This window comes from Apteryx rowi, unplaced genomic scaffold, assembly GCF_003343035.1.
Source record: "Apteryx rowi isolate R43461 unplaced genomic scaffold, aptRow1 scaffold_938, whole genome shotgun sequence".
Classification (NCBI taxonomy): Eukaryota; Metazoa; Chordata; class Aves; order Apterygiformes; family Apterygidae; genus Apteryx; species Apteryx rowi.
The window spans coordinates 179,231-204,642 of record NW_020451247.1 but is presented as its reverse complement, the minus strand read 5'-3'; the positions used below and the strand labels follow the sequence as shown (position 1 = coordinate 204,642).

Genomic DNA, 25,412 nt, shown 5'->3' with positions numbered 1-25,412 from the left:
CCCCCAGCCTGTACTGGTGCATGGGGTTATTCCTCCCCAGGTGCAGGACCCTGCACTTGCCTTTGTTGAACTTCATGAGGTTTCTCTCTGCCCACCTCTCCAGCCTGTCAAAGTTCCTCTGAACGGCAGCACAGCCCTCTGGTGTATCAGCCACTCCTCCCAGTTTTGTATTATCAGCACACTTGCTGAGGGTGCACTCTGTGCCTTCATCCAGGTCATTGATGAAGAAGTTGAACAAACAGCTCAAAGTCATGGATTTGGTTAGGCCCATCATGAGCAGGAATGGGGGCTACCTGGCCAAGTCATCAGTAGATAACATTGGTGGTAGGTAACTCCCTCCACCCCTTTATGGTAGATGTCTTGGCAAGTACAATAACTCCATGGCTTAAGATCACTAATGAGGCCCTGCTAATATCTTGGGACATCAGTATGTGTCTATATCAAACCACTGTTTTATCTAGCAGTCTAATAGTTGTTTGACTATTCTGTGCCCTTCCTCTTCTCGTTCTGCATCCATCATTTGAAGAGGTGTTAATGGAGACTGGAGGACCATTAATCCATGATTTCCTATGTAAACTGTGCAGTAGATTGGCTATCATCAACTTCATACACAGTCTGTCCAGGCAAGCATGTATCCAGGTGGCATCTATAGAGCACAGACTTAGCAGGGCCCTGGCTGGTCAGCTGATAAAGGGATGCTCTAAGAAACCAGGGGTCTGTTACTGTACGCCGTCCGAGACTGTGCTGGGAAAATGCAGAGCTAGAGAGAAAGCACCAGAACTTTGCCTAGTTTTACTGATTCTAGGCATGGCCCAGGGAAGTTGATCTGTTCAAGGAGACCAGCTGAGCATCTAACTGCCAGGCTTCGCTGAATGCCAGGATGTACTACTGTGAATATTCAGTCTCATGCCCTAGGCAACAACCCAGGTCCTGACTTTCTTGAAGTCCTACTGGCCACTATACAAATACATATATGCAAACAGAATTCCTCTGCAAAGAGCTAACATGACACAAGCCCCTGAGGATGCAAGAAGTGGGCAGCAGAATGCAGACCAGTGAGTGAGGGTTTGAGAACGCAACCAGCAGCCTATCTGCTCAGTGCCTACCCACTACTTGTAGCTCACAGGAGATACTGCCAGAAATGATGTGGGAGAATCTGTTTTTGTATCTCAGCTGCTATGCCCATAGCCCCAGCCTGCTCTGTGCCTATAGCTAAGCCCCACTAGCCCTGATGACGCAGACCACTGACACAGACAAAAACAGGCTGCCCAGAAGCCAGGGGTGCCTAGAGGGACTCTCCACTTCATGATGCTAGAGCGCCTCACAGCTGTGGGACACAACATCCTGCCATGAAACAAGACTCCCACCCACCAAAAAAGCCTTCAGAAGCTAAGGGCGGAATTCACCTCACCCAGCACTGGCCAGCTGAAAGCTTGGTGTCTTATCCCAGTGAGTTGCCTAATCTCCTCTACAGGCCTTGCAGAGAGATGGACGTCTCCACAGGGTAACCGGCCCTATCCTAAGACAGGTGGAAGAGGTCCCTCCCTGCAGTGACTATGAAGGAGGCCCCAGAAAACACCTTTGGTGTCAACACTTCACTGCTGGAGAGTGTTGTTAGGTGAGGTGAATCCTCCTCTCAGTGTCTCATGCAAGCTCACACAGGGAGCCTAGGACAGAGCAAGGCTTTGAACCTACCAGGCCCTACTCTTTTGCCACAGCATTTACATATCTTGCAATCACTAACCTTCATGACTAATGATGGACTCTCCAGAAGCTTCTCTCTCATATCCATTACTCCACTTAACCTCAACTATGTCTACACTCAGCTTGTGTCTAAAGCACCAAAGTTTGTTACTGTATTAGAGTATCATTGTGCAAGGACACTCACTGTGTTTTTCTCCAATGAGAGTAGAGACAGGCATGGAAACAACTAGAGAAAAGAAGGGATGACCGAATGATCTGAATATCTCCAGCTCATTGGCATTATCAGTGAGCATTTCTGCAGCGGCACTTACTTGTTTTTTAACTTAAAACAGAAGATGACTTTGATCTCTACATTTAAATAAACAAAAAGGGACATTCAAATGTTATCCTACCTTCCTCTTCCTCTATGTGTAATTGGATACTGAAATGATGCCATAATTAGGGTTGATTTGACTACATCACCATGAAAATACATACTTGGTATGCGGAGGTGCATGCAAATCACTTTCTGCAGCTCTGTTTAAGACTGCAGCTAGCCATAAGCCCAACGCACAGCAATACCAGCGTTCAGCAAAGGGCTTTGGTTATAACCAAAACATTTCTGGAGGCTAGAAGCAATTCTATCTGGAAGTTCTGTATAAAGCTGAACAGCTCATCCCACTGGTTAATCACTTGCTTGCATTGTTTTGTACACTGTCCTTAGCGGTTTCTTGTTCTAGCTCAGAAAAAGCCAAAGTGGCTGATGAACACTGCCAATAGACAATCAGTGCTCACTGAATATCAGTACAAACAATTCATCTGGCTTCATGAAAAAAATTATACATGTATTCATGACGTGAATCATCTCATGTTACAGCAGGAGTCTAAGATAGTGGAAAGGAATTTCTCTCCATTGAGTAGAAAGGGGCCTGCAGAACTAATTCGAACTTCTGCAGTGAAATTTCAGATGTGTAAAGCTAGGCAAGATGGTGGAATCTCACCCACCATGCCTAGAGAATGTCTAGAAACTAGTGACTTGGCCAAAGGAAATAATATTTACAAACAATCTTCCTAAAGGAAAGCACACACCTTGGTAAGAAAGCTGACATGCTGGCAAGACTTGAAAAAGCTCTGTGCTCATCTCAGCTGGAGCAGGAAGGAATTTCTGGGTCTCTTTGAGGCCAAATGTGTTTGTATGACGCTGTCAATGGAACTGATGGACTGGTCACACTGGTGACTGCAACTGTGAAGTTTTTGTCAAGTGTCATCAGAACTCAGCCATGATGACAATATTAGGTATCTGCTCCAAATTTTCCAGAAATCGTCAGCTTTGGCATCATTCAGTAGCTCATTTTTATCTTTTGATGCACCCTAAAATGGAAGGGGCTTTTGCCATATGTAAGTGAAAAGCAAAGACCTGACTCTGACTAATTGCAATAATCTTCTACACTAGCTTCACTATCCCCACTGCAGGTCAAAACAAACAATGTAAAGAGGAGTAACATTATTCACCCAGGATATGGTTTTTCATTTTGGGTAAAATCAAACTCTTCCACTATCAGATACTGCAGGTGAAGAAACGAGGTGAAAAAATACAGGAAAACTAAAAGAATGCTAACTTTAGTGCAAGACACATATGAGAAATCACCTGACAAAAACTATAAGAGGATCTATACAGGAAAATATGTGCATGGAGAAATCTTAATACTGAACATCTTACATCTGAGGAAAAAAAAATCCAGAACAGTGGTTGCAGAAGATGTCATTCTGAGAAAAATATGACCTGAAAGCATCTGCAAATTTTTTCCATGGAAATCAAATAGAAAAAAAGTACGTGAACACCTTGGATGTAGATGAGTGGGAATTCAAGGCATTAACAGGTAACTCTTGGAGAAGCAGGTAATATCTAAACCCTAGTGTGGATGTTCTAACACCTTCCAGCATGAAAGTCCTTCCCTTCAATCCTAGCATTAAAATTGAAGATCTCTATTCCACTCCAAAATCTTTATTTGCAAAAGAGATAGATAGCATAGTCCTTTAAACAGTGGATAAATGATAACATAAAATAACAGGAAAAGAACAGCTAAATTCAGGTTATCCTCCTGATAATTCTCTGGAATCCAGTCCACCAAATCTGTGCTGAGAGAGCACACTCATACAGGTTTAATCAAAACTTGGTAGAAAGACAGGTGCTGAAACAGCTCATGTCCAGCTGACAGCACATCACCTAAGATGTTGGAACTGAGAAGCAAGACCCAGTTAGTCAGAAAATACGGAACTGAGCTACTGGATTCAAAATAAGAGCTTTTCACTAAGTTTCCGGATCTGTGGGAAATGAGCAGCCTGTTCCCCGAGCCCTCAGCACAAACCAACTTTCTCTTCATAATCCTGTAAAGCGGGACTCCACTGACCTTTTCTACAATAGGACAAAGCTCATCTGTTTTCACAGCCTTTGCCTAATGGATGGAGAAGGCGTGTCTGCATTAGCCTGCAAGTTCAGGTGTCTCTGCAGAAATTCAGGCACTGGCTCCTGGGGTACTTGGCCCTGGAATATGAGGAAGCAAAGGGGTTGGGAAGGGACAGCGACTCTGCAGGTGTTACAAACGCAAGGCAAAGCTTCTTTGCACCCCCACTATGAGGGAGGAGGAAGAGGATGTGGACAGCAGGGACATCTTGCTGGACAAACAAGGTCAGCTGAATTCCCAACTCCACTGCACCGAAGCTGGTCTGAAGATTCAGTCACAGAATCACAGAATGGTTGAGGTTGGAAGGGACCTCTGGAGATCATCTAGTCCAACCCCCCTGCTCAAACAGGGTCACTTACAGCACATTGCACAGGATCATGTCCAGGTGGGTTTTGAATACCTCCAGAGAAGGAGACTCCACAACCTCTTTGGGCAACCTGTTCCAGTGCTCTGTCACTCTCACAGGAAAGAAGTTCTTCCTCATGGTCAGATGGAACTTCCTGTGGTTCAGTTTGTGCCTGTTGCCTCTCATCCTGTCACTGCCTCTCATCCACTGAAAAGAGTCTAGCCCCAACCTCTCTACACCCGCCCTTCAGATACTTGTACACATTGATAAGATCYCCYCTCAGYCTTCTCTTCTCCARGCTAAACAGGCCCAGCTCTCTCAGCCTTTCCTCATAAGAGAGATGCTCCAGTCCCCTAATCATCTTTGTAGCCCTTCGCTGCACTTGCTCCAGCAGTGCCACATCCCTCTTGCACTGGGGAGCCCAGAACCGGACGCAGTACTCCAGATGTGGCCTCACCAGGGCTGAGTAGAGGGGGAGAATCACCTCCCTCGACCTGCTGGCAACACTCTTCCTGATGCACCCCAGGATACCATTGGCCTTCTTGGCCACAAGGGCACATTGCTGCCTCATGCTTAACTTGGTGTCCACCAGCACTCCCAGGTCCTTCTCCGCAGAGCTGCTTTCCAGCAGGTCAGCCCCCAGCCTGTACTGGTGCATGGGGTTATTCCTCCCCAGGTGCAGGACCCTGCACTTGCCTTTGTTGARCTTCAKGAGGTTCCTCTCYGCCCACCTCTCCAGCCTSTCCAGGWCTCTCTGAATGGCAGCAYAGCCCTCTGGBGTATCAGCCACTCCTCCCAGTTTTGTATCCTCAGCAAACTTGCTGAGGGTGCACTCTGTCCCTTCATCCAGGTCATTGATGAAGAAGTTGAACAAGACTGGACCCAGTGCTGACCCCTGGGGGACACTGCTAGCTCCAGGCCTCCAACTAGACAGTCCTGAGCTTCCAGTAGAGTCCAGTAAGGGACTCTGCTGTGACACTGCTACTCAGGACAACCAAGCAGAGTACGTGGACGGTGCCTGGCCCAGGGCTACTCAGAGAGGATGGAGCACTAGGGGAGGGCTTGACTTATGACAAAGAAGGAGCAGCTAGCACAACTTTTCCATTCACACCAAAATGTAGCATAGGATGAGATCAGCAAGGTCACTCCATATGTCCCCACCCACTCCTCCTATCTCACCACTGCTCACAAGACAAAATCCAGGCAAACTCCACCTTGCAACCAGTCAGTCTTCAGATGTTAAGAAAAATGAAGCCTGGATATCTGATGAAGCAAAGCACCAGCAAACTGCAAGAAGGAGAAAACGCATGAAGCCTGTTACAGACTGTCAGACCATTGGAAGGGATAGCAAGGAAGAAATCTGCATGTTCTTTACTAGAGTGCTTCCCTAAGCAGGTGCTACTAGCCAACCTTGAACCAGAAACTGAGTTGGATGGACTTTGGTCATTCAGAACAACCAGTCAAGTCAGTGGTTGACTGATGAGGCCAAACCACTCAACTAGAAATAAGAAAACTCCTCTCATTCTGGGATCTGGAAAAGTGTGTAAACAGAGCCCTTCTACGAAAGGCTACCTGAGTGGGGGGTGGGGGGTGCTTCCACATAATCAGCCATTCGGCTCTCTTCAAAAGCTTTTTGCTACTCACTGAGATCCCTCGGTGCCTTCTTCTGACATGCATTGTATTGGGCTGTCCTGCCCATACTAACACACAGGGTTCCTGCTCCCAGGCCAGCCTGCCTTGCTGGAGTTGACAATCTAGCTGAGCACCAGCCCACACCGCTGCTGCCCCAGGGAAGAGGGGAGTTCTCTGCCCAAAGGAATAGCACTAGCCCACTGGAGCGGGATGGGGACTGGGAGCTGTCAGGGGCCAGTCCCTCCCCTGCAACATGCAGCAAGCAGAGATCTATGGTCTGAGCCTGGCAGACTGGGGCAGGAGAAGCCCCATCAGGAGCTGCACGCAGGCTTCCTGGAAAGGGAGGGGTTGGTTTAGGGCAGCAGCAAGGGGGTACAGAGCTTGCTGGGCGTGAGAATTAACAGCCAGAACTAGATCAAATCACCTCCAGCTCTGCCTCATTTCTCTGAAAGACCAGAGAGCTGTGAACTAACCTATACAGCTACCTATCTTCCAAACAAGAAACTCCAAACCAGGGCTGAGGCTCCTATAAGCCATGCTGCAACTATTCGGGGAGAATGGGGAAAAAACCTCAGGAATTATGACTTCGGGAAAAAAGAAAGACCAGCCTTGCTTTAACGCAATGGCTGGGGCTGACAGGTGACAACCCTGGGATACAGCATCTCTCTGCTTTTCAGTCATGTTGTGATGGTACTGGGCATGACATGCCCCTTGCCCAGCTCTGTTCCTGACATCCTGCACAACGGGGCCCCTGCAGTCCTGACAAGTACTCAACTTCTATCAGCATAATCTTGGGCAAAGACTAGCACAGCTCAGCAACACAACTGGCCAAGCAGTCTCTGCACTGTTCATCCCAGCTGGTTGAGAAAGTTCCTAGTAATCTCCAAACAACCCTTTAAGGGCCCCAAGCCGTTACAGACAGACAGCTGCTTCAGGGCCAGAAGAGGACCCTCATGTTCTCCTGTGCGAAACACTGCAAGAAATGGTGCTTTAGAACGTCCTTAGTAAATGCCCTGTCCTTGCAGTACGGCCAGATATGGCACTGGTAGCTTGTGTACAGGCTGGAACACCTTGTGCTGCTTTCAAGGGACAACCCATGCAGAAGTTTCAGAGAACATGCCCTTCCAGCAGGATACTAGGAGAGCAGATACTCCAAACATGATCTTCACTATCTCCATAGGGTATCATAAGCAAGTTCCACACGCTTCTAAGCCAGGGCAGGGAAAGAGGCTGGGTAACTGCTGATGCATTTGCCACATGCAGGACCCATTCTCTGTGTTCCCAGCAGTGCCAGACCCTGGGAAAAACTAGATCCAAGAATCTGACCCTTCTCTCATGAGGAACGAGCTGCTCTGTGGGTACTCTCCGGAGCCTCTTTCTCCTGTTCTCCCAAAGCAGCAGTGCTGCTGTTCTGCCAGTCTGTCAAAGCAGTTCTCCCCGTGGTGAACAACCCGGCCTCTTTGTTATATTTAAGGAAGGGCCAGGAGGAATTCCAGGGATTTTTTTGTAAGATAAACAGAACTCTTGACCTCTTCCATCGAAAAAAAGAGCAGGCACTGTTCCTGGTGGGGACTGGGCTGGAGCCTGGGGAAGAGGGTGCTGCTGGGGAGGGGGAGGGGAGATCAGGAGCAACCTTCCTTCCTCACCAAGGAGTTTCCTCCATCAAAGGATGGTGAAGGTCACAAATAACACCCGGTGGCTTCCCCTTCCCCATAAGGAGTCAGAAGGGCCTGGCAGTGACCCTGCCTGTGCCTGGGAGGGGTCCAGCTCTCCCTCCCCTTTGCAGGAGGGGCAGAAGACCCCCCCAGGATCAGCTGGCCTCACTGAAGGGGAGGGAAGGGCTCAGAAGCAACTTACTGCTGAACGGCGAGTTCATTTCTGTCTCCCCGAGCTGGGCTTCATTTCGGACGTGCTTGCACTCCTAGCCTTTTCACTCACCCGAGGTGGAGGGCAGGACGGGGAGGCTTGCAGGCTCCACATCCCACCCTGCTTGGGGACAAGGCACACTCTGCCGATCGCTTACAGTGTAAATGGATTCACACCTTGCCTTCTCTCCTGTTCCCTCTCTTGCTCGCTCTCCCCCCTTGCAAAGACTAGCAGTAGAACAATAGGCGAAAGTCTAGGGATATTTACTAACTGATAATCTCCCCACGTATTGCAGCCGCCTGTTTTCTCCCGCCTGATAAAGATTTCAGAGCCAACCACTTTCACCGAACAAAGAGGGGGAGGACGTCGGGTTTTGTTTTTTGATTTCCCCCCCCCCCTCTCTTTTAAGCACTTACCATTCACCTGCTGAGGGGAGTAGGCTTCTGATCCAGAATCCGGGGGAGAGTCAGGTAAAGTGCTGCAGAGTGATTGAGAAAAAAAAAGGGAAGGTCATTTTAAACCAGCTTCCAACACAACTGATAGGTCCAGTTTGATCAAAGCACCTTCCAGACTCCAAACAGAAACCTCAGCTGCACCCACAGCAGATCCCCGTCACCCCAAGTGCCTCCTGCTGACAAGGTAGGGACTGCTGTAGCCGTCACTCCGAACCTCTCCCCACAGGGCTTCTTTTGATCTGATTTGCAGGGACAGACATTTTGTTGACCTGCCAGTAGGACTTCCCTCTTTGCTCAGTAGCTCATGACCAGTTAAAAGAAGCCAAACAGAAATGTATCTGTTCCCCAGAGAAAGACCACTTGCTTCACCATGAATAAATAGGACGCTCTGGGGAAGCCTGGCTCTGACCTCGGATCTGATGCATGGAAGTGAAGGCTGGAAAGCCTGTGAGCTGTTTCCTGCACTGTCTCACGATCTGTACAAACCTGAGCACCAGACCTGCCAGCGGTATCGCCCTGGCTTTACTCCAGTGTCACCAAGAGCAGAATTTGGCCAACAGCAAAATGAAACGAAATAAAAGTGGGAAATCTCAGTGGCCTTATACAGCACACCCCATAGCTCAAGGACAGCAGGATTGACAAATGACTTTCTACTTGTGCAGTGGCAGCACGGACACAGGGAAGGAAGCTGGTTAACTCCTACTTTTAGCTCCTACTTTATTCTTTTACCTTCAGCCAGACCAGACTCCAGGCAGTTGGATTCCTTAGCCTTTTCCAAAGTGTTTTTTTGTGAATTAATTTGAGCTTATTCTCCTTTTTGTTTTTTCCAGCCCCTCCACCCATGCACAACCCCCCTGCAGGGGAAGGCTGAAGACTCACAAATCTTCATGCCAGAGTAGATCTTCAGCCATCCCGGTGCACAAGTAAAGGACTTGCCTGCCTTAGACACCAGTTCTTCTCCAGCAACATGGAGACCAAATGCATTCAAAAAGCTGAGGCCCTGGTCATAATTAGACTAAGCCACGGCCACTGCAACTCAAAGTCACAGTAGAGGCAGGCAGGGAGATGGTGGCTTTGTGGGCTGGATGGCACAATTGCTGCCTACACTCCAGACAAAGGCTCACTTCACCGTAACATCGGCAATGTGCTCTGCCTCTGTGGAGATTATTTGGCAGGGGGTTATTCCGGCAGGGAGATATCTTGTCTGCCCATTCATATCTGCTGCATCCCAGGTGACACACAGCCTCTGCAAATTCCACCAGGTTTCAGCAGCCCAGCACCCTGCCAAAGCCTGCTCTTTACAAGACAAACCTGGCTGTGCTTTCCTCCCCATCTCCTGACATCACATTCCTTGTCAAAGGTGGATTTTCAATGGGGATCCTTTTTCATTCCCTGTCTTACACCATCAGCTTTGTGGCAGCAAAATATTCCCAGACAAACCAGTGCTGCTTGGATGAAAACTGGCCAAAAAGCAAACTAAGCCCTTAGGGCTGTGGGGAGGAAACGTGCAGAACACCATACACAAGTCTCTCTGAAACCAGATCCTTCTGCTTCCAAGGGCACCCAGAACTATAACTGTAAACCATACCACCCACCAGGACTCCTGCACCAACGGAGTCAACTGCCTAGGAAATGGGTTCTCACCAACTAATTGGTACACAACAGGAGCTGCAGAGGGACAGGATGCGATAATCCTAATAAAGAACTCTCACCATTCTTCCCTCATGCTCCACCTTCATTTCCACACACCCCCTCATACTCTGAGTCTGGAGTATCCATCACCAGCCTTATTTCCAGACCTCTTGCCAAGCTGGCCGTGATTTCATATTCTTTATTTCCTACAAATTTATATGGATTTGAGTCTCAGCAAGCCAAGTTTTGGGCAATAACAGAAGGACCAGGGACTTAAGGGAAGCCTGGAAAAGGTCTCAGTGCAGAAAGATGGACAACACTGCACAGTTCACTCTGAGAGCTTAGGGAGGTCAGGAGGACATGTGCAGCCCAAGGACAGGGTTCGCTGGTATCCAGCACATAAGATTGTTTCTCCAGGAAAAGCCTAGGACAACAGAGAAGAGTTATTCTGGGATGCTGAAGAACTGCTGCTACCAAAAGTGACCCAGTTCATCTACACCTAAACCAAGTTCTCCATCTCCAACACCAAGGATATGCTAGGAACCCAGCTTCCATTACTTGCAATGGTCACCAGGTTCTGGAAAGGTCTGCTGAGGTAGTCATGTGCCAAGGCAATGATCCATCACACACAAAGCTGAACAAGCCATATCCACAACATATGCCCCAATCACCTTGTCCAAGCCCCTGAATGAATACAGAGCTCTTCTCACAGTCATAGTGGTTTCTGATGTCTCCACAAGACTAGGGATTTGTTGTGCTGGTATAAGGCAAGATGACGTATAACCAGCAGACAGATAATCTGGTCTAGTTTATGAACGTAGTATAGCTATGATCCTTAGTCATGACCTCTCACATCCTGGAGAATGCCAGATGCATGCAGAAGAAAGGGATATGACTGAAAGGTGTCATATTGTGCTTTTGGGCATGGCTCTCCCTGAGCTACTTCTAGCCTTCTCGGTACAGAGAAAGGGAGAAGTCTTTATTATACCCAGTCTGGGAATAAAACAGAGGCAGATTTTTTTTGGCTGTCTCATTCTGAAGGATCTTTCCAAGTTCATCCAAAGGGTGAAAGTCATCCCAGTGGAGTTGCATTTATACTGAATCATTGGTTCAGTGAGCTGGAGGCTTCCAAGTCTGGGAATCGCCATGTTGTGCTTGCTGGCAACACTAGAGGGCACAAGACAGAGGAAGAAAAGCTAGTGTGGTTTGCAGAGATGAGCCAGCCTGGAGGCCATCCTGACCTCCTTGATCTTTACATCCAACATCCACTGAAGAAGGCACAGGGAATGGCTATACAGGGAAAGCAGCAGGAGTATCCATCACCTGTACCACTGGGACAGATCAGACCATGAAGCAGTTCCTTGTGGCATGACCCCTGCCAACTGCTGAGGCCTCCTGCTACTGGATGCACTGCTGCACACTTTGATTTTCATCTACCCAGCTTCAACTCACCGTCCTGTTTCATTTCCCTGTGACTGGAGGAGAGCCGCACAGACCAGAGTACCAGAGAGGTGCATGAGGAAGAAGAAACCAGATGTATTCTTCTGTTTGGGTCTTCAGGCAATAAAGCTTTATAAACAATAAAGCTTCTCAACAACTGACCCAAGGCTGCCAGGAACCGAATGCACATGACTGCTGCATCCAGGGAACATGATCCTCTTCTCTCAGCTATAAGGGCTCAGTAACATTTTACCATGGGCACATGGTTCCCTCCCTGACTCACAATCTCTAGTAACTTCTCCCTCCCACCATGCTAGCTCCTGTCCCAGGCAACGTTGCAATACCCTCCCAACATGCCATGTCCAACTGCTCTCTACCAGTCAAGGTGCTGTCTGGTCCCTTCAGCCATTGCAGACTACAGCTGCCATGTCCCTGTGCTCTCCTAGCCTGACAGGGTCATTCTCTTCCTGCCTGCTCTGGACAAGCGAGTATGAACCACATCTTTTCTCCTCCCAGGACTAATTGTCCAGTTGAGTCCATTAGCAATACTAAAACCCAGTTCTCCTCCTTCACAAGGGTTGTATCCAGAGCTCACTGCAAAGGAGTACAAATCCAGTTCACATGCCATCTCTTTCTTCTCTTGAGTGGAGCATCTAAAGCATCAGGCCAAGATAAGTGCATCTCTTTGACCAATTTAGTTAACATCTTCCCCTGGGATGGATAGTCCTGGGAACATCCTGGAGACTGAATTTTCTCTTTTTCAAACTTATTCTACAAATTTTTCTTCCTAAAAAGAAATAATAAAATGTTCTCCCATCACGCACTTGGAGGTGTACAGCATGACTATCCTTACCATCCAAAGCCATTGTTCTAACACCACCTGCTGACATATGGGATGTTGATGCTCTCTAATCCAGTGCATACACTTAAGACCAAAACTGTGAACAATCTTTCAGGACCTTTAGGACCTACACTCGTAAAAAAAACATCTCTTTGTGAAGCAAGGACTTAATACACGCTGATGTTGTCAGCCATTAGGGTACTGTGGGAAAAATAACCTCCAGGCTCCACCAGCCTCAGAGGAATGCCTGGCCCATTACTTGCCCTTGTTCTGCCTCCCCCAGTCTCACTTACCCAGGTGCATAGGAGGCCTTGGGCTCCGATTTGATTGGAGGGACCACGTTGTTTATGCAGTGGCCACCAAGGTAGCCCTTGGGCACCACCATGCCATTGTTGTTATTGCAGTTGAGGTGAGCGCCATAGCTGGGTCCACAAGGGTTGGTCAAAAGAGGACCATGACGGACTGGGATCTGGCTGCCTGGGGGAGGAAGGTGGAGGGAACCACTGGAAGCAGGGTTGGTCACATGCCCAGCACTGGCGATGGAGCTGGCAAGAGGCGCATGGATGGTGGCTGAGCTGGAGGGTTGGGGGTGTGCATAGCTGGCTGAAGCAGGGATGTCAGGGAAACAGCTGTGAGAGAGAAGGGGACAACCTCAGTGGTACAGGCAGATGGCACTTTCCACCCGCTACCCAGCCCTTCCCTCCCCAGCCATGCAGCAATGGGGACAGAGCCTCTCAGGTGCACTAAGGCACTCAGAAGATGAGCAGAACAGTCAGCATCCTCCTGGCACTGGCAGGAACATGCAGGAAGGCAGGTGGGTTGCCTGGATTGGTGGGACCAACACAACCCTAAGGGTGCAAAATCTGCCTGTGGAGCTTTAAAGGCTAGAAGCACCCAGGATACCAACCTCAAAGCTTGTGAAGGCACCAGCAAGGCTAGTCCCCATTTCCCTTTATCTCTCCACCGTGGTGCTGTTACACTATCAGGTCGCTATCATGCCACCATGCCTTCCACATGGACATCCTATCTGAAGCCTAAAACACTTCCTTTGCCAAATACAACATGCTGGTCTGACAGCAGGCTCCGCTCACTGTGGCTCAGCTTACGGACTTGTGCAGGCAAGCAGCTTCATCACATCAGCTCCAAGGATCCTGCTCCCACCCTATGATCCAGATCGTCCAAACTGCTATCAAGGTCTGGTTTTCTCCCGCACTCTACTGATGTCAATGCACACAGGGAGACCCTTCCCTACTTCACACATGTGTTGTGCTGGGGATTCAATCTGTCGTACTGAGCTGCTGGAGCTTGCTTTCACATTGCCCAAAGCAATTGAGGAAAAGTCTTTTTCTGTGCCGTCAGGAGGAAGAAGGGAAAGAAGAGAGTGACTAAGAGCCTGGGGAAATTCAAAGGCAAGAAGCAGGGAAGAGACAGGAGGAAGGACTGGAAATGAATAAGGGAAGAAAGAGCACTGAAGGAGGACTTTAAGAGGGACAGAGGTGCAGCCAGGGCACATAGTGATTTATAAATGATTCCTCACATTGCAGGACAAGGAATTGCTTGACTCCTCTCCACAGAAAACAATAGTGGACACTGTTCCTGCTGTGGAGCCAGGGAAGCACTTACATATCTGGTGAGTCCTCCTTGCTGATGTACTCTTCCAGGATGCTAGTGTCGATGTTAGATGGTTCCAAAGCTCCATTAATGTCGTGGCCTGCAAGGGGAGAGGAAGTGGAAGCAAGAGCCATGAGAAAGACAAAAAAGGCCCTTGCCTTGGAGGTCAGAATCACCTAAAGCCCTACACCAGACCGTTTCGGAGTCAAGAAGCTGATCCAAGAAGATTACCAAATCCTTCAGTTCAAGAGGTACCATCTGTCCATACCTATCTGCATCCCAGCGTAAAACTACACAGAGACAGCGTATGTGGGACAAGTCAGGGTGGCGACACAGTCTGGGAAGCTGGACAGCCAGAGGGAGCTTGTCTACAGCAATCTGTGAACCAAGCTCTGGCCGTGGGACATGCAAGCTTCCTGGAGGTCAGGCCCAGGATACATGGGAGAAAGGTCATGGAGTCAGGCCTGAGCTATGTAAGGCATGTAGCTCCACAGAGCTTGCCCAACCAGGACCAACTTGGAGCTGATGTTGCCTGCAACAGACTCCATTAGTGAAGCTGCAAGAGCCACTGGTCTCGCCAGGGTCACCTCAGCATTAATAGCTSGCTGAAGAGCTGCCTTTTGCAGGCCATGGGAGAGCACGATTAGCGCAGAGGCAAGGGCCCCGTGGCAGGGCTATATGTGTGGGCTCTGAGGGTGCTGCTGGAAGGCTGGTTTCCTTCTCTTTGGACCCTTGCCTCCGTTTTGCAGAACATGCTGGAATTTCTCCACTGCTGCCACGACAGCTCTGGAACAGCTCCTGACCCTTGCAGGAGCCCTCCTCCCTCTTCCCTCTCCTGTGCGGGCAAGCAATGGACTTTCTTCCCCTTTCTCCCAGAGGGTTCCTCCTTCCCTCTCCTGTTCTGGGGAAGCTGGGCTGGGCTTTGTTGACAGAAAGTGCTTTCTTTATCTGTCTCTCTGAAGTGGGAGTCTGCAGCCCTCTGGGGTTGATGCCAGCCCTCAATGCCAAAGACACTGCCAAGAAAGTGGAAGAGAAAGCCCGGCTCCCTCCCCCTGAGCTCAGATAATGAAGACGGCCCAAAAGCTTCCTATTAAAACAACGACACTTGCCCAAACGACTTGCTCACACACAATCAAAGGACTGACCCCCATCCTCCCCCCCCCCAAAAAAAAGGCCACGCACTGGGGAAAGGTTAGCCAATGAACCGCAAAAATGAAAACGAGGGGTTTCAGCCTGCACCCAGCCAATTAGAGCTCTCCCCTCTGCAAATCCCTTTCATACCAAGACAAGCAAATCGGCAGAAATAAATCCAGCTAGGAATTCTGCCAAACGGACAGGGTGTGTGTGTGTGTGTGTGTGTGTGTGGATGGGGGGGATCTTTCCCTTAGTAACCCTGGCTAGAGAGAAAAACCTGGATAGCTGTTCCCTTGAAAGACACCTAACCCTTTGTGTACCACACACCTCAGTGGCAGAGCCTCGGAAGCTGGGGGAGAAGGAGGTGACACTGCTCTCGTGCTAACGCTTGCTACGGAAGGAAGCATCTAGCAGACAGATGTGCAACACAGCTGGCAGGCCAGCACCCTGGCTGGCCAGAAGCAGAGCCCGTGAGTTCCTGAGCTGTGCTAACACCTCCCCCATGCAGCCACAGACCACAGGGCCAGCGCAGGGGTCATTCCTTCATGACAACCTTGTCTTCTCRCCCCCCTGAGGTTGCAGCGACGTGGCAGCAGTTGCCTGTGTGCTGCTCTGAGCAACGTTTGACTGGAAGAGTTAACTGAGGGCCGGGCACCATGGGCKCGTGCTTCCCTCGCTCAGCCCCTAGGGCCCAGCTTCTCTCTGCTATACCCCACTCCTGACACTTTACTACACTTGGATCTACCCAAGCACCTCTTTTCGAAGCAGCCGCTCCTCGACCTCCCCCCTGCTACCCCTCAACACCAGCCAAAACTGTTCTACCAGGTGGTTAGCATTCCCCCCCCGCCCTCTCTGCTGCCRCACTCTTGGCCAAAGAGAGACCATGCTAAATCACATGATGCGTTTGGCAAGCATCCACGACAAACACTACCAGAAAACTCCGTCTTCACCGCAGGCTCCAGGATTGGGACCCAGGTTCACAAAAGCAAAAAGGGCAGTTTACCAGTTCTGCTGCCTTTCCACAAGCTACTGAGCCTGTCCGGGAAGAGATCTCCAGATGCCTGACCCCGAGGGGTTTCCATAGACCTTCACACCTCCAAACTCCAGAAGTTTTTCCACTGAGGAAAAGGAGTCAAGGGCCTCTCCAGAAGGGACGGAAGGCCCCCCACAGACCTAAGTGGTGCTGGACCTCCCTTTTTCTTTGCTGCCTCRTCTTAAAAGTCACCTTTAGAAAAACTCAGTTGAGACCCAGGCAAAGGGTGAGATAAGCACCCTGACGTGAAAGGTGTGTCAGCTGAACAGCTCTGGAGCTGCAGCAGAGTTGATAACAGTTGCAGCAGGGGGGCTGGCTGCTGGTTGTGAGTGTGTGTGTGTGTGTGTGTGTGTCTGGGGGGGAGCTACCTACTAAAAATAAAGGAATTTCCCCAGGCTGGGACCAGAGGCACTTGAGCCAGCTGCAAAGAAACTGGGGGAAGTTAGGGTGCTCAACTTGCTTGCACCCTGCTCCTTCTAATTCATTTTGGCCATCTGAGGACTCTCTTCCCCTCAGTTGCCTGCCCTTGCTCCAGCCTTCCCAGGGGCCTTGCTCATCTCCCTGGGCAGAAAGYATCCCGGGAATGCCTGCAGCCAGCCCTGAGGAGCATCCTATGGCCTGCAGGTTCCGTTCAGCAGGGGCTGTTACKGAAAGCCAGCTTAGGTGATTAATTAAAAACTAATACTCCTCAGAGTCATGAGCTTCTAATGACACTAACAACACCCCCTCCCCCTCCAAAGYGGGGATTAAGAGGGAGCTGGAAGCCACAAAATAGGGACCCCGGAAAGCTTAACACCCACACAGCTCCACACAGGACAGACTCATGCATCTCTGAGTCCCAGCAAAGCAGAGATGGAGCTCAAGGAGGCACTGAGCTCTTCCATGCTGCTGTTGTCCTGCGTTCACCTTCTCTCCGTGAGGAAGACCAGGCGCAATACTAACATAGCATCCCCCAGCTATGGCCCTGCCTCTGTACCAGCGCTTGCTCCAAAGGATATACTAGAGCACTTGTTGCCCATAACTCCTTTAACGACCCCAAAGCTCAACAGACCAAGTTTTGCCTTCCATCCCAGAGCAATGAGCCTGGAGAGGTGCTGCACGTCCCCCGCAGAGTTGCCCAAAAAGCACCTTTCTGTGAACCAGCTTATTAGCACTTTCTGTGCACGGCAAGCATCCCAGGGGAGGAGGGTACCACTGCCAAGTAATTCAGCCACACTATATTGCCCTGCTTCCAGTGTGCTAGCCTTCCTGTATAAACATGGAGAGACTTCTCAGCCCAAGCTCTTCCCGGACAACCTTCCATTTCACAACTCCTTCAGTTAGAGTGGCTGCAAAGAAACATCCAGACCTGCCAGGTTCCTTGTTCTGCCTTCACCTTGTTATACCCAAGGCATAATTCTTCTGGGCCTGTGATTCAAAGCCTCTTCAAAGATTTTGTGCATCCTTTAACGCTTTGTACAACCTCTTCTCACCTCCCTCTCAGTGCCTCCACTCAGTGCCCCAATTCACCACTCTGCACCTCATCCCATGTCCCCCCTTCCTGTGCTCCACTTTCTAACCCCTCCCCACAAGAGGGTTGATGAGATCCCCARGAGTAAACCTTGTCTGAAGAAACAGAAAATATTAAATCTCCAACACCCTCCTTACAAATGGAGCTGGGTGAGGGGAGGCCTCCGTATGTGTGAGAATGCCAGGAATCCCAATGTTTGGACTGGTTTTCTCTGCCTTCCCCAAACTCCCAAACATGATCAACATCCAAACAGAGGTACTTCCAGCACCAGTTTCTCCTCCCTGCACCCTCCCCACTCTGATGGTGTGGGTTTGCAGTCTTGTCTCTCCTCATGACTCTGTGCCTCTACACAATTGGCCAAAGCCTCCTCTTGGTTCAGGAACTTTCTCCCAGCCCCATCTTCAAGCGCCTCCGAGCCCTCGGGCCCTCCACCGCATCCCACTTCTTGTCAGAGATGGACGCACAGCCTCAAGGCTACAGGGTTCTGCAGGGCTCTGAAAGAGTTAACAGTGGCTGGCCCCTGCAAGTCATCATATTTACAGGTCTGAGAGATTAAAACCAGCATTTACCTCGAGTGATAGGCTGATAAGTTTATGGTACTTCTATTTATAACAGTCCCTCCCCCACCTATTCTTGCTCTGTTGCCTGTCTTCTAATCACCCATAATCCTGCCTGGGTCACCTGGGGGTGGAAGGAAGGGAGCAACTTGGAGAGCTGCATCCTGGGATCTCATAATGAAAACCAGATGTGGGAACCTAGAGATGACAATGAGGTCAACTGTTTTAACAGGCTGGGGAACATCAGCAAAGGGTGGAGGGACACTAATGATGAGGAGGAAAAGAGTCTATGCCAAGCTGAGAGCCTCCCTGTGCCACTGAACCCTTATTCCAGAGGGTCGATTTTTGTTCTTGATTTCAGAGGAACAGTGTGGGTTACGCTCTTGAACTACAAATTGAGCACTCTGTGCTCTGATGCAAGTGCTGTGAAAGCCAGTGAGGAGAGAACTGGAGGGAAGAAGAGCAAAAAGCCATGGACTCTGTAAGTCTTTGCTACACATTTCTATTTCCTGACCCACAGACATCTGTTCCCATTATTTTTCACCACCTCAGCCCTGTCTGGTTCCCAAAACAGAAAGGATTTGCAAAGTTACATGTACCCACCATGGTCTGTTCTGAAAGTCCGGCTATTTCTCCAAACACTTTTGCCTCAAGTGCTTGCAAACGTCACCGGCTGTAGTGCTGCTGTGCGTTCACTTCAGGTATGACAAGGGAGCACTCCCGGAGCACTACGGCAGGCAAGCCTCCAGCTCTGCTGCCAGCAGGGCCAGAAGAGGGGCCAGTGTCTACAGTCCAAGGGCCTTTGGAGGACTGTTGCTATGCTGACTTCAAATCAGCTCTCCACTTCTGATGGGCATTGCCCAAAGTACAGCACAGCCAGGAGAGGGAGCAGCCTGCAGTGATCACGTGAGAAGATAGTGGCAGTGGCCATTTGGTTTGTATCCCTCGGTCTACAACAGTCACAGGCAAATGGGCCAGGTCTATCATCTCACTGTGCGCAGGCCTTCACCTGAAACCCGGTCCAAAGGGCACTTGATTCATTCTYGTCTATAGCAGGCTTGGGAAGCCTTCAGATAAAAAGCAGCAGAGAGAGGAAGACTCACAGGGATGCCAGCGGCGGTTCAACACAGGAGCTGGAGCCCTGCTCAGTGTGTCAGTGACTGCACAGCTTCTGAGGCAGCTTTGTGGCTGGTCAAAACACATTCAGCTGCCCAAGAACAACCTCCCACCCCGCTCCCGCCATCCCCATACAAAGCACAAGTATTAGGGCAGGGCACTCTACACATGGGGAAACTGAGGCACAGAGCACCCTAGTGACACAACTACAGCCGAGCAAGGAGAAAAAGGCAAAATATACAGCGGGTGTGCGGTGGAACAGGGCCAGCACCATAGGCCTGAAGACCCCAGGAGCTCCTGGCTGCCAGTTCTACGGCAGGGAGGCTCCACACAGCCAGGTGCTGGGTTTTGTCTCCCACTGCAGCCACAGGGCACTCCAGCACGCAGTGGAATGGGTGCTGAGTGTCACAGGGATACACGGCTTTGTAGGGCAAATGCTGCTAGCCTTGGCAAACACACCATAAAGCAGGAAGACCCACGAGGGCAGCAGCAGGGAGCCACTACCTTGTATAGCGTGGTATTGCCTGGTTTCTTACCAAAGCTTAGGAGATCAGCAGTGGCACGCCAGGCCAGGTGCAGCTGGTAGCGTAGCAAGGTGCACAGCTCCAACCGAGAGGGGCTTGGCGCTGCGTGTCACAGCTGGATGTCCCCAGGGTGGCAGCGGGGAAAGCGATCAACGCCAAGAATCAGCCCTGCCCTGTGTGCGCCAGTGTGTTCCTGCAGCTGTGTGCAATGGGGTTGTGCAATCAGCAGGCTGGGCTGCAGCATCGGCACATTCCCAGGGCCTTGCTCTGCTCAGCACCCCCTTCTGCTTCCTCCTGTGTTTATCCTTCCCCCCCGGCGGATTGGCTAACAGCCCGGCCGCAAGCATGAGGAATCCACACCGCAGCTCTCTAACCAAACACCGCCTAAGCCCAGGGAGCTGAGGGGTCAGGACTCAGCTCCAGATCTGCTTCCGCATCATCTGGAGCCTGGCTGAGACTGCCATGCTGGGGAAGGCCCAAAGGCACCCAGCGCTACAGCCTCAGCCTGCTCCTCCTAGGCTGTCCGGGGGATGTGACAAGCTGGCTTCGGCAAGATTCCTGTGCCTGCCCCTGCCCCAGGATGGGACACAGTGCAGGCTGAAAGGAAAGTCCCGTCCCTGCCCAGAGACCTGGGCTATGCATCTGCCTGCTGAGTGGACCCAGCCAGCAGGCTCCCTGAGGGACAGACAGCTCCTTGCTTAAGGGACAGCGGAACGATCTCCCCATTGCTCCACACGCCCAATCCTGAGCTACCCAGAGGACACGGAGGGATCAAAACTTCCCCTCAGGTAGCAAAGGGGTGATGAAGCCCTCCCACCTAGCTTCAACCCCCACAGCCTCTGCCTCTTCCCCCAGATACATGGCCCAACATTCCTCCTTAATTATGCTCTTTATTACCCGACTGTAACAATAACCAGTCACTCCCAGCAGAAATGGCTCCTGTAACCTGAGTGGGAGGCAAAGCCAGACCACTCCCCCGTCTCCCCCAAAGAGCTTTCAAGACCACCACAGAGCAAAGTCCCTGCTGTCCATGGCACTCAAAGGAGCCCCTCTGCCTCCCCTGCCCGAGTTGCAGCACGGTTTCCCCATGACATGCAACCCTCTTCACACACCAACTTCTTTATGACTTTCACCCAGGGGCTGCAAGCCCCTCCAGGACAGCCTACTGGGGTCTGCACAGATTGTCAGTAAATATGCCAGTGGGGGGAACTTTTACGTGGTGTCAGCCCATGAAACTCCATGATTTCACAGGCCTTCACTTGATCTGACGCTAATGGAGCTACGCTGATCTACACTGGCTGGTTACGCACTCATAAACGCTATTACAGAACAGTTTCAGTTGCGTTAGGACACCCTTCTCCCATACGCATGCACACACAACACATGCACCTTCCCACCATAAAAAGCAGAACTCTTCAAGTTAATGCAGAAGCATGGCCATTACCTTGTATCTCATCCCTTGGGCATCACATTGCCAGCTCATCACCAAGGAGAGCCCTGCCCCTCCAAACCAAAGGATGCTTGTGCCCCCCCCCCCCCAATTCATGCCAGAATAGAAAACCCAAGCTTCAAAGTCACATCAGAAACACGGCCTATGCTGAGCTCCAGGAATCTGTGGGGCAAGATCTGGGGGAAAAGGCTGAGCTCAGGGTTAAGGGGATGGGGGTTTGAGGGAGTCTGTGCATTATCTGGAACCCTGCTCTGTTCCAATGAGCCCCAGGAAGCCTAACTTGTATGTCACATATTTGAAAGAAACCAGTGAAGAGAGCAACTGAGAGGGGCTTTGAAGACACATACTAGCTTCTCCACGGAGAKGCCAAGCTTCCACTCAGCCTTGCCTGACCGTTTCTGATCCCCTCGCTCATGGCAACTATCTGGCACTCTAAGTAGGCTCCTGGGCAGCACCACAGCTTCTATTTCTAAACCCCACTGCAATCCACTCACTGTTGAGATGAGAAACTGTTATTTTCCCATGCCAGCTAGGGCAGGATGCAAAGACAGTACTCATCATAAGAAATGGAAGTACAGAACGGGATTTAGCCAAGACCCCAGAGTTAACATGGTGAGTATGGTAGAAAGAGCTGCAGGGTCTCCAGTGGCCAGGAGGTACAACAACCTACGTGAACAGAGAAGTGACACCAGCAGCAAAAAACTCAGAGTAATAAATACTAGGTATAACCAACATCCCCATCCTGCAGCCCAGTGCCCCACTGAGTCAGCTGCAGCAGCCTCAGTAACATCTTTGCATTCCCTAGAGTGTCCCCTTCTGCTCTCACTTGAGCCTAAATCTCCTTACCTTATGCGCTCAGAAGAACATTTCTGACAACAGTGTCTTGGATAATCTGAAAAGGAGATTGTCCCTAACCCATTTCCGTGTCCTGTCTCAGGCCCGTAGTAACTCTTACCTCCAAACCTGCTGTACAATGCATCTCTACTCCTGTGGTTAGTACCACATGGGAGGAGGGATTAGCAGGAGGGGGATATTGACCAAGACACATATCCCTGTACAAGTACATATATAGAGAGATAATGCCCTGTCTCCTTYTCCCAGACCTAGGGGAGGACAAGGGGTGTGGTGAGGGATAACCCCAAGGCAGAACAGGCAGGAGGAGCCAGAGGAAAGCATCATTCCGTGTAACTGCAGAGCAAGGGCATCTCCCTCAGGAAGCCTCATGGGAAAAGGTTGACAGCTCCACGCAGAAGAGATAACTAAGCCTCATCCTCCCCCCCCCTCAAACCTCTTAAGCCCTTCTCTTGGCTATTCCCCCCCCTCCCGCTGCCTTCTCTGGACCTTCGTTTAGCCACTTCTTCGCATCTTCTCCACTCTCACTTTTCCAGCCCCTCTCATATTTCCCCAGCTCCCTTCTCCCGTTATCACTTCCCTCTCAGAACCGTTATCCCTCTGGACTCTCTCAAGTCCCTTCCTCTTCCGGCTTCTCCACCCTTGTCCTGGCTTCGCCTCCGCCCTTGCCAGCTGTGAACCTTGGCATGGATAGAGCCATTGTCCGTTGGGCATCAGGGCTGAGGAGGAGGAGGGGAAGGTGTGAGAAGAGACACAGTGGAGCATTTGTGCGTGTCCCTGCAGCCGTCAATGGCCTGCTTGTCAATTCATGCACTAAGATGGCAGAAACAGCAGCACCCACACAAGCGTTGCCATTTGGCGGGGTCCAAGGTGCCTGCCCAGGGGGGCACATTGGCTTGTTTGTTTGGAGTCCCACAGAAGATAACGCCTTTATCTCCCTCTCTGGATCGAGGGTGCTGGAGGGCTGGGAGGGGGAGACAATAGGACCAGACAAGACCATTTCATTTAAACATATTGGCACTTCCTCAGCTCAGGACTGAAACTGAGGTACCACCATGTTAGGCTGGCTTTGYGACCCTTGCACGTTCAGCCTCCAGGTTGGTACTTGCCACCTAACACATGACAGTACTGCTCTCCCAGCTGCACAGACAGCAACAAGCACACAGACCAGCACTCACAGGTGGAAAAAAACAGTGACCAAGCCACCATATGTCACAGGGTGGGAATAAGACTCAAGAGTCAGGGAGGGAAAGCAAGATGCTGAGCTCCGTTTCCCTTCTGGGAAATCAGCATGCTCAAATACCTCTCTGAAGTGCCTGAAGTGCCTGTACACAAATGCATGCTGCACGGGGAATAAGCAGGAGGAATTAGAAATCTGTGTGCAGTCGCAGGGCTATGATCTCATCGTGATTATGGAGACRTGGTGGGGTAGCTCACGTGACTGGAATGCTGCCATGGATGGCTACATGCTCTTTAGGAAGGACAGGCCAGGAAGGTGAGGAGGGGGAGTCATCCTTTACGTGAGAAAGCAAATGGAATGTATTGAACTCTGCCTAGGGGCGGATGATGAGTGAGTCGAGGGCTTATGGGTAAGGATTAAAGGGCAGACTAACATGGGCGACACTGTTGTGGGTGTTTGCTACAGGCCACCTGATCAGGAAGAGGAAGTTGATGAGGTCTGTAGAAGACTGGAAGTAGCCTCACGATCACAGACCCTGCTTCTCATGGGGGACTTTAATCACCCTGATATCTGCTGGAGAGAAAACACAGCGAGGCACCAGCAATCCAGGAGGTTCCTGGAGAGCGTCAGTGATAACTTCTTGATACAGGTGATGGAGGAGCCAAYGAGGAGAGGTGTGCTGCTGGACCTTGTACTAACAAACAAGGAAGCGCTGTTTGGAAATGTGAAGGTTGGGGGCTGCCTTGGCTGCAGTGACCATGAGATGGTGGAGTTCAGGATCCTGCGAGGAGGAAGAAGGGCAAAAAGTAGGGTCATAACCCTGAACTTCAGCAGAGCAAACTTTGACCTCTTCAGGGACATTCTTGGGAGAATCCCATGGGATAGGGCCCTAGAAGGAAGAAGGGTCCAAGAGAGCTGGTTAATATTCAAGGACCACCTCCTCCAAGCTCAAGAATGGTGCATCCCAATGAGCAGGAAGTCAACCAAAGGGGGCAGGAGAGCTGCATGGATGAACCTCCTGGCAACGCTCAAACAGAAGAAGGAAGTGCACAGAAGGTGGAAGCAGGGACTGGCCACTTGGGAGAAATACAGGGACATCATCTGAGTATGCAGGGATGGTACTAGGAAGACCAAGGCCCATTTGGAGTTTAATCTGGCAAGAGACGTCAAGGACAACAAGAAGGGCTTCTTCAAAGACATTAGTAGCAAAAGGAAGATTAGGGAAAATGTGGGCCCGCTACTGAATGGGGCAGGAGCCCTGGTGACAAAGGATACAGAGAAGACAGAGTTACTGAATGCCGCCTTTGCTTCAGTCTTTACTGCTCAGGCCAGCCCTCAGGAACCCCAGACCCTGGAGACAAGAGAGAAAGTCTGGAGAAAGGAAGACTTTTCCTTGGTCGAGGAGGATCAGGTTAGAGATCATTTAGGCAAAGCTGACATCCACAAGTTCATGGGCCCTGATGGGATGCACCCATGAATGCTGAAGGAGCTGGCAGACGTCATTGCTAGGCCACTCTCCATCATCTTTGAAAGGAGATTGGGAGAGGTGCCTGAAGACTGGAAGAAAGCCAATGTCACTCCAGTCTTCAAAAAGGGCAAGAAAGAGGACCCAGGAAACTACAGGCCAGTCAGCCTCACCTCCATCCCTGGAAAGGTGATGGAGCAGCTCATCATGGAGGCCATCTCTAAGCAYGTGGAGGATAAGAAGGTGATCAGGAGCAGTCAGCATRTATTCACAAAGGGGGAAATCATGCTGAACCAATCTGATAGCCTTCTCTGATGGAATGACTGGCTGAGTAGATGAGGGGAGAGCAGTGGATGTTGTCTACCTTGACTTCAGCAAGGCTTTTGACACTGTCTCCCATAACATCCTCATAGGCAAGCTCAGGAAGTGTGGGTTAGATGAGTGGACAGTGAAGTGGCTTGAGAACTGGCTGAATGGCAGAGCTCAGAGAGTTGTGATCAGTGGCACAGAGTCTAGTTGGAGGCCTGCAGCTAGCGGTGTCCCCCAGGGGTTGGTACTGGGTCCAGTCTTGTTCAACTTCTTCATCAATGACCTGGATGAAGGGACAGAGTGCACCCTCA

General features: G+C 50.5%; 1 protein-coding gene across 1 annotated transcript in view; it reads right to left on the bottom strand.

Annotated features, from left to right (window-relative positions):
• The window catches only part of MYRF (myelin regulatory factor), an 84,590-nt gene that overhangs the window by 31,301 nt on the left and 27,877 nt on the right, over window positions 1-25,412 (bottom strand). Inside the window, exons 2-4 of the mRNA XM_026091975.1 lie at window positions 13,984-14,071; window positions 12,654-12,989; window positions 8,409-8,470 (exon numbers count right to left, since the gene is read on the bottom strand). Of these exons, the coding sequence (XP_025947760.1) occupies window positions 8,409-8,470; window positions 12,654-12,989; window positions 13,984-14,071 (486 nt within the window). The remainder of the gene's footprint in view (window positions 1-8,408; window positions 8,471-12,653; window positions 12,990-13,983; window positions 14,072-25,412) is intronic.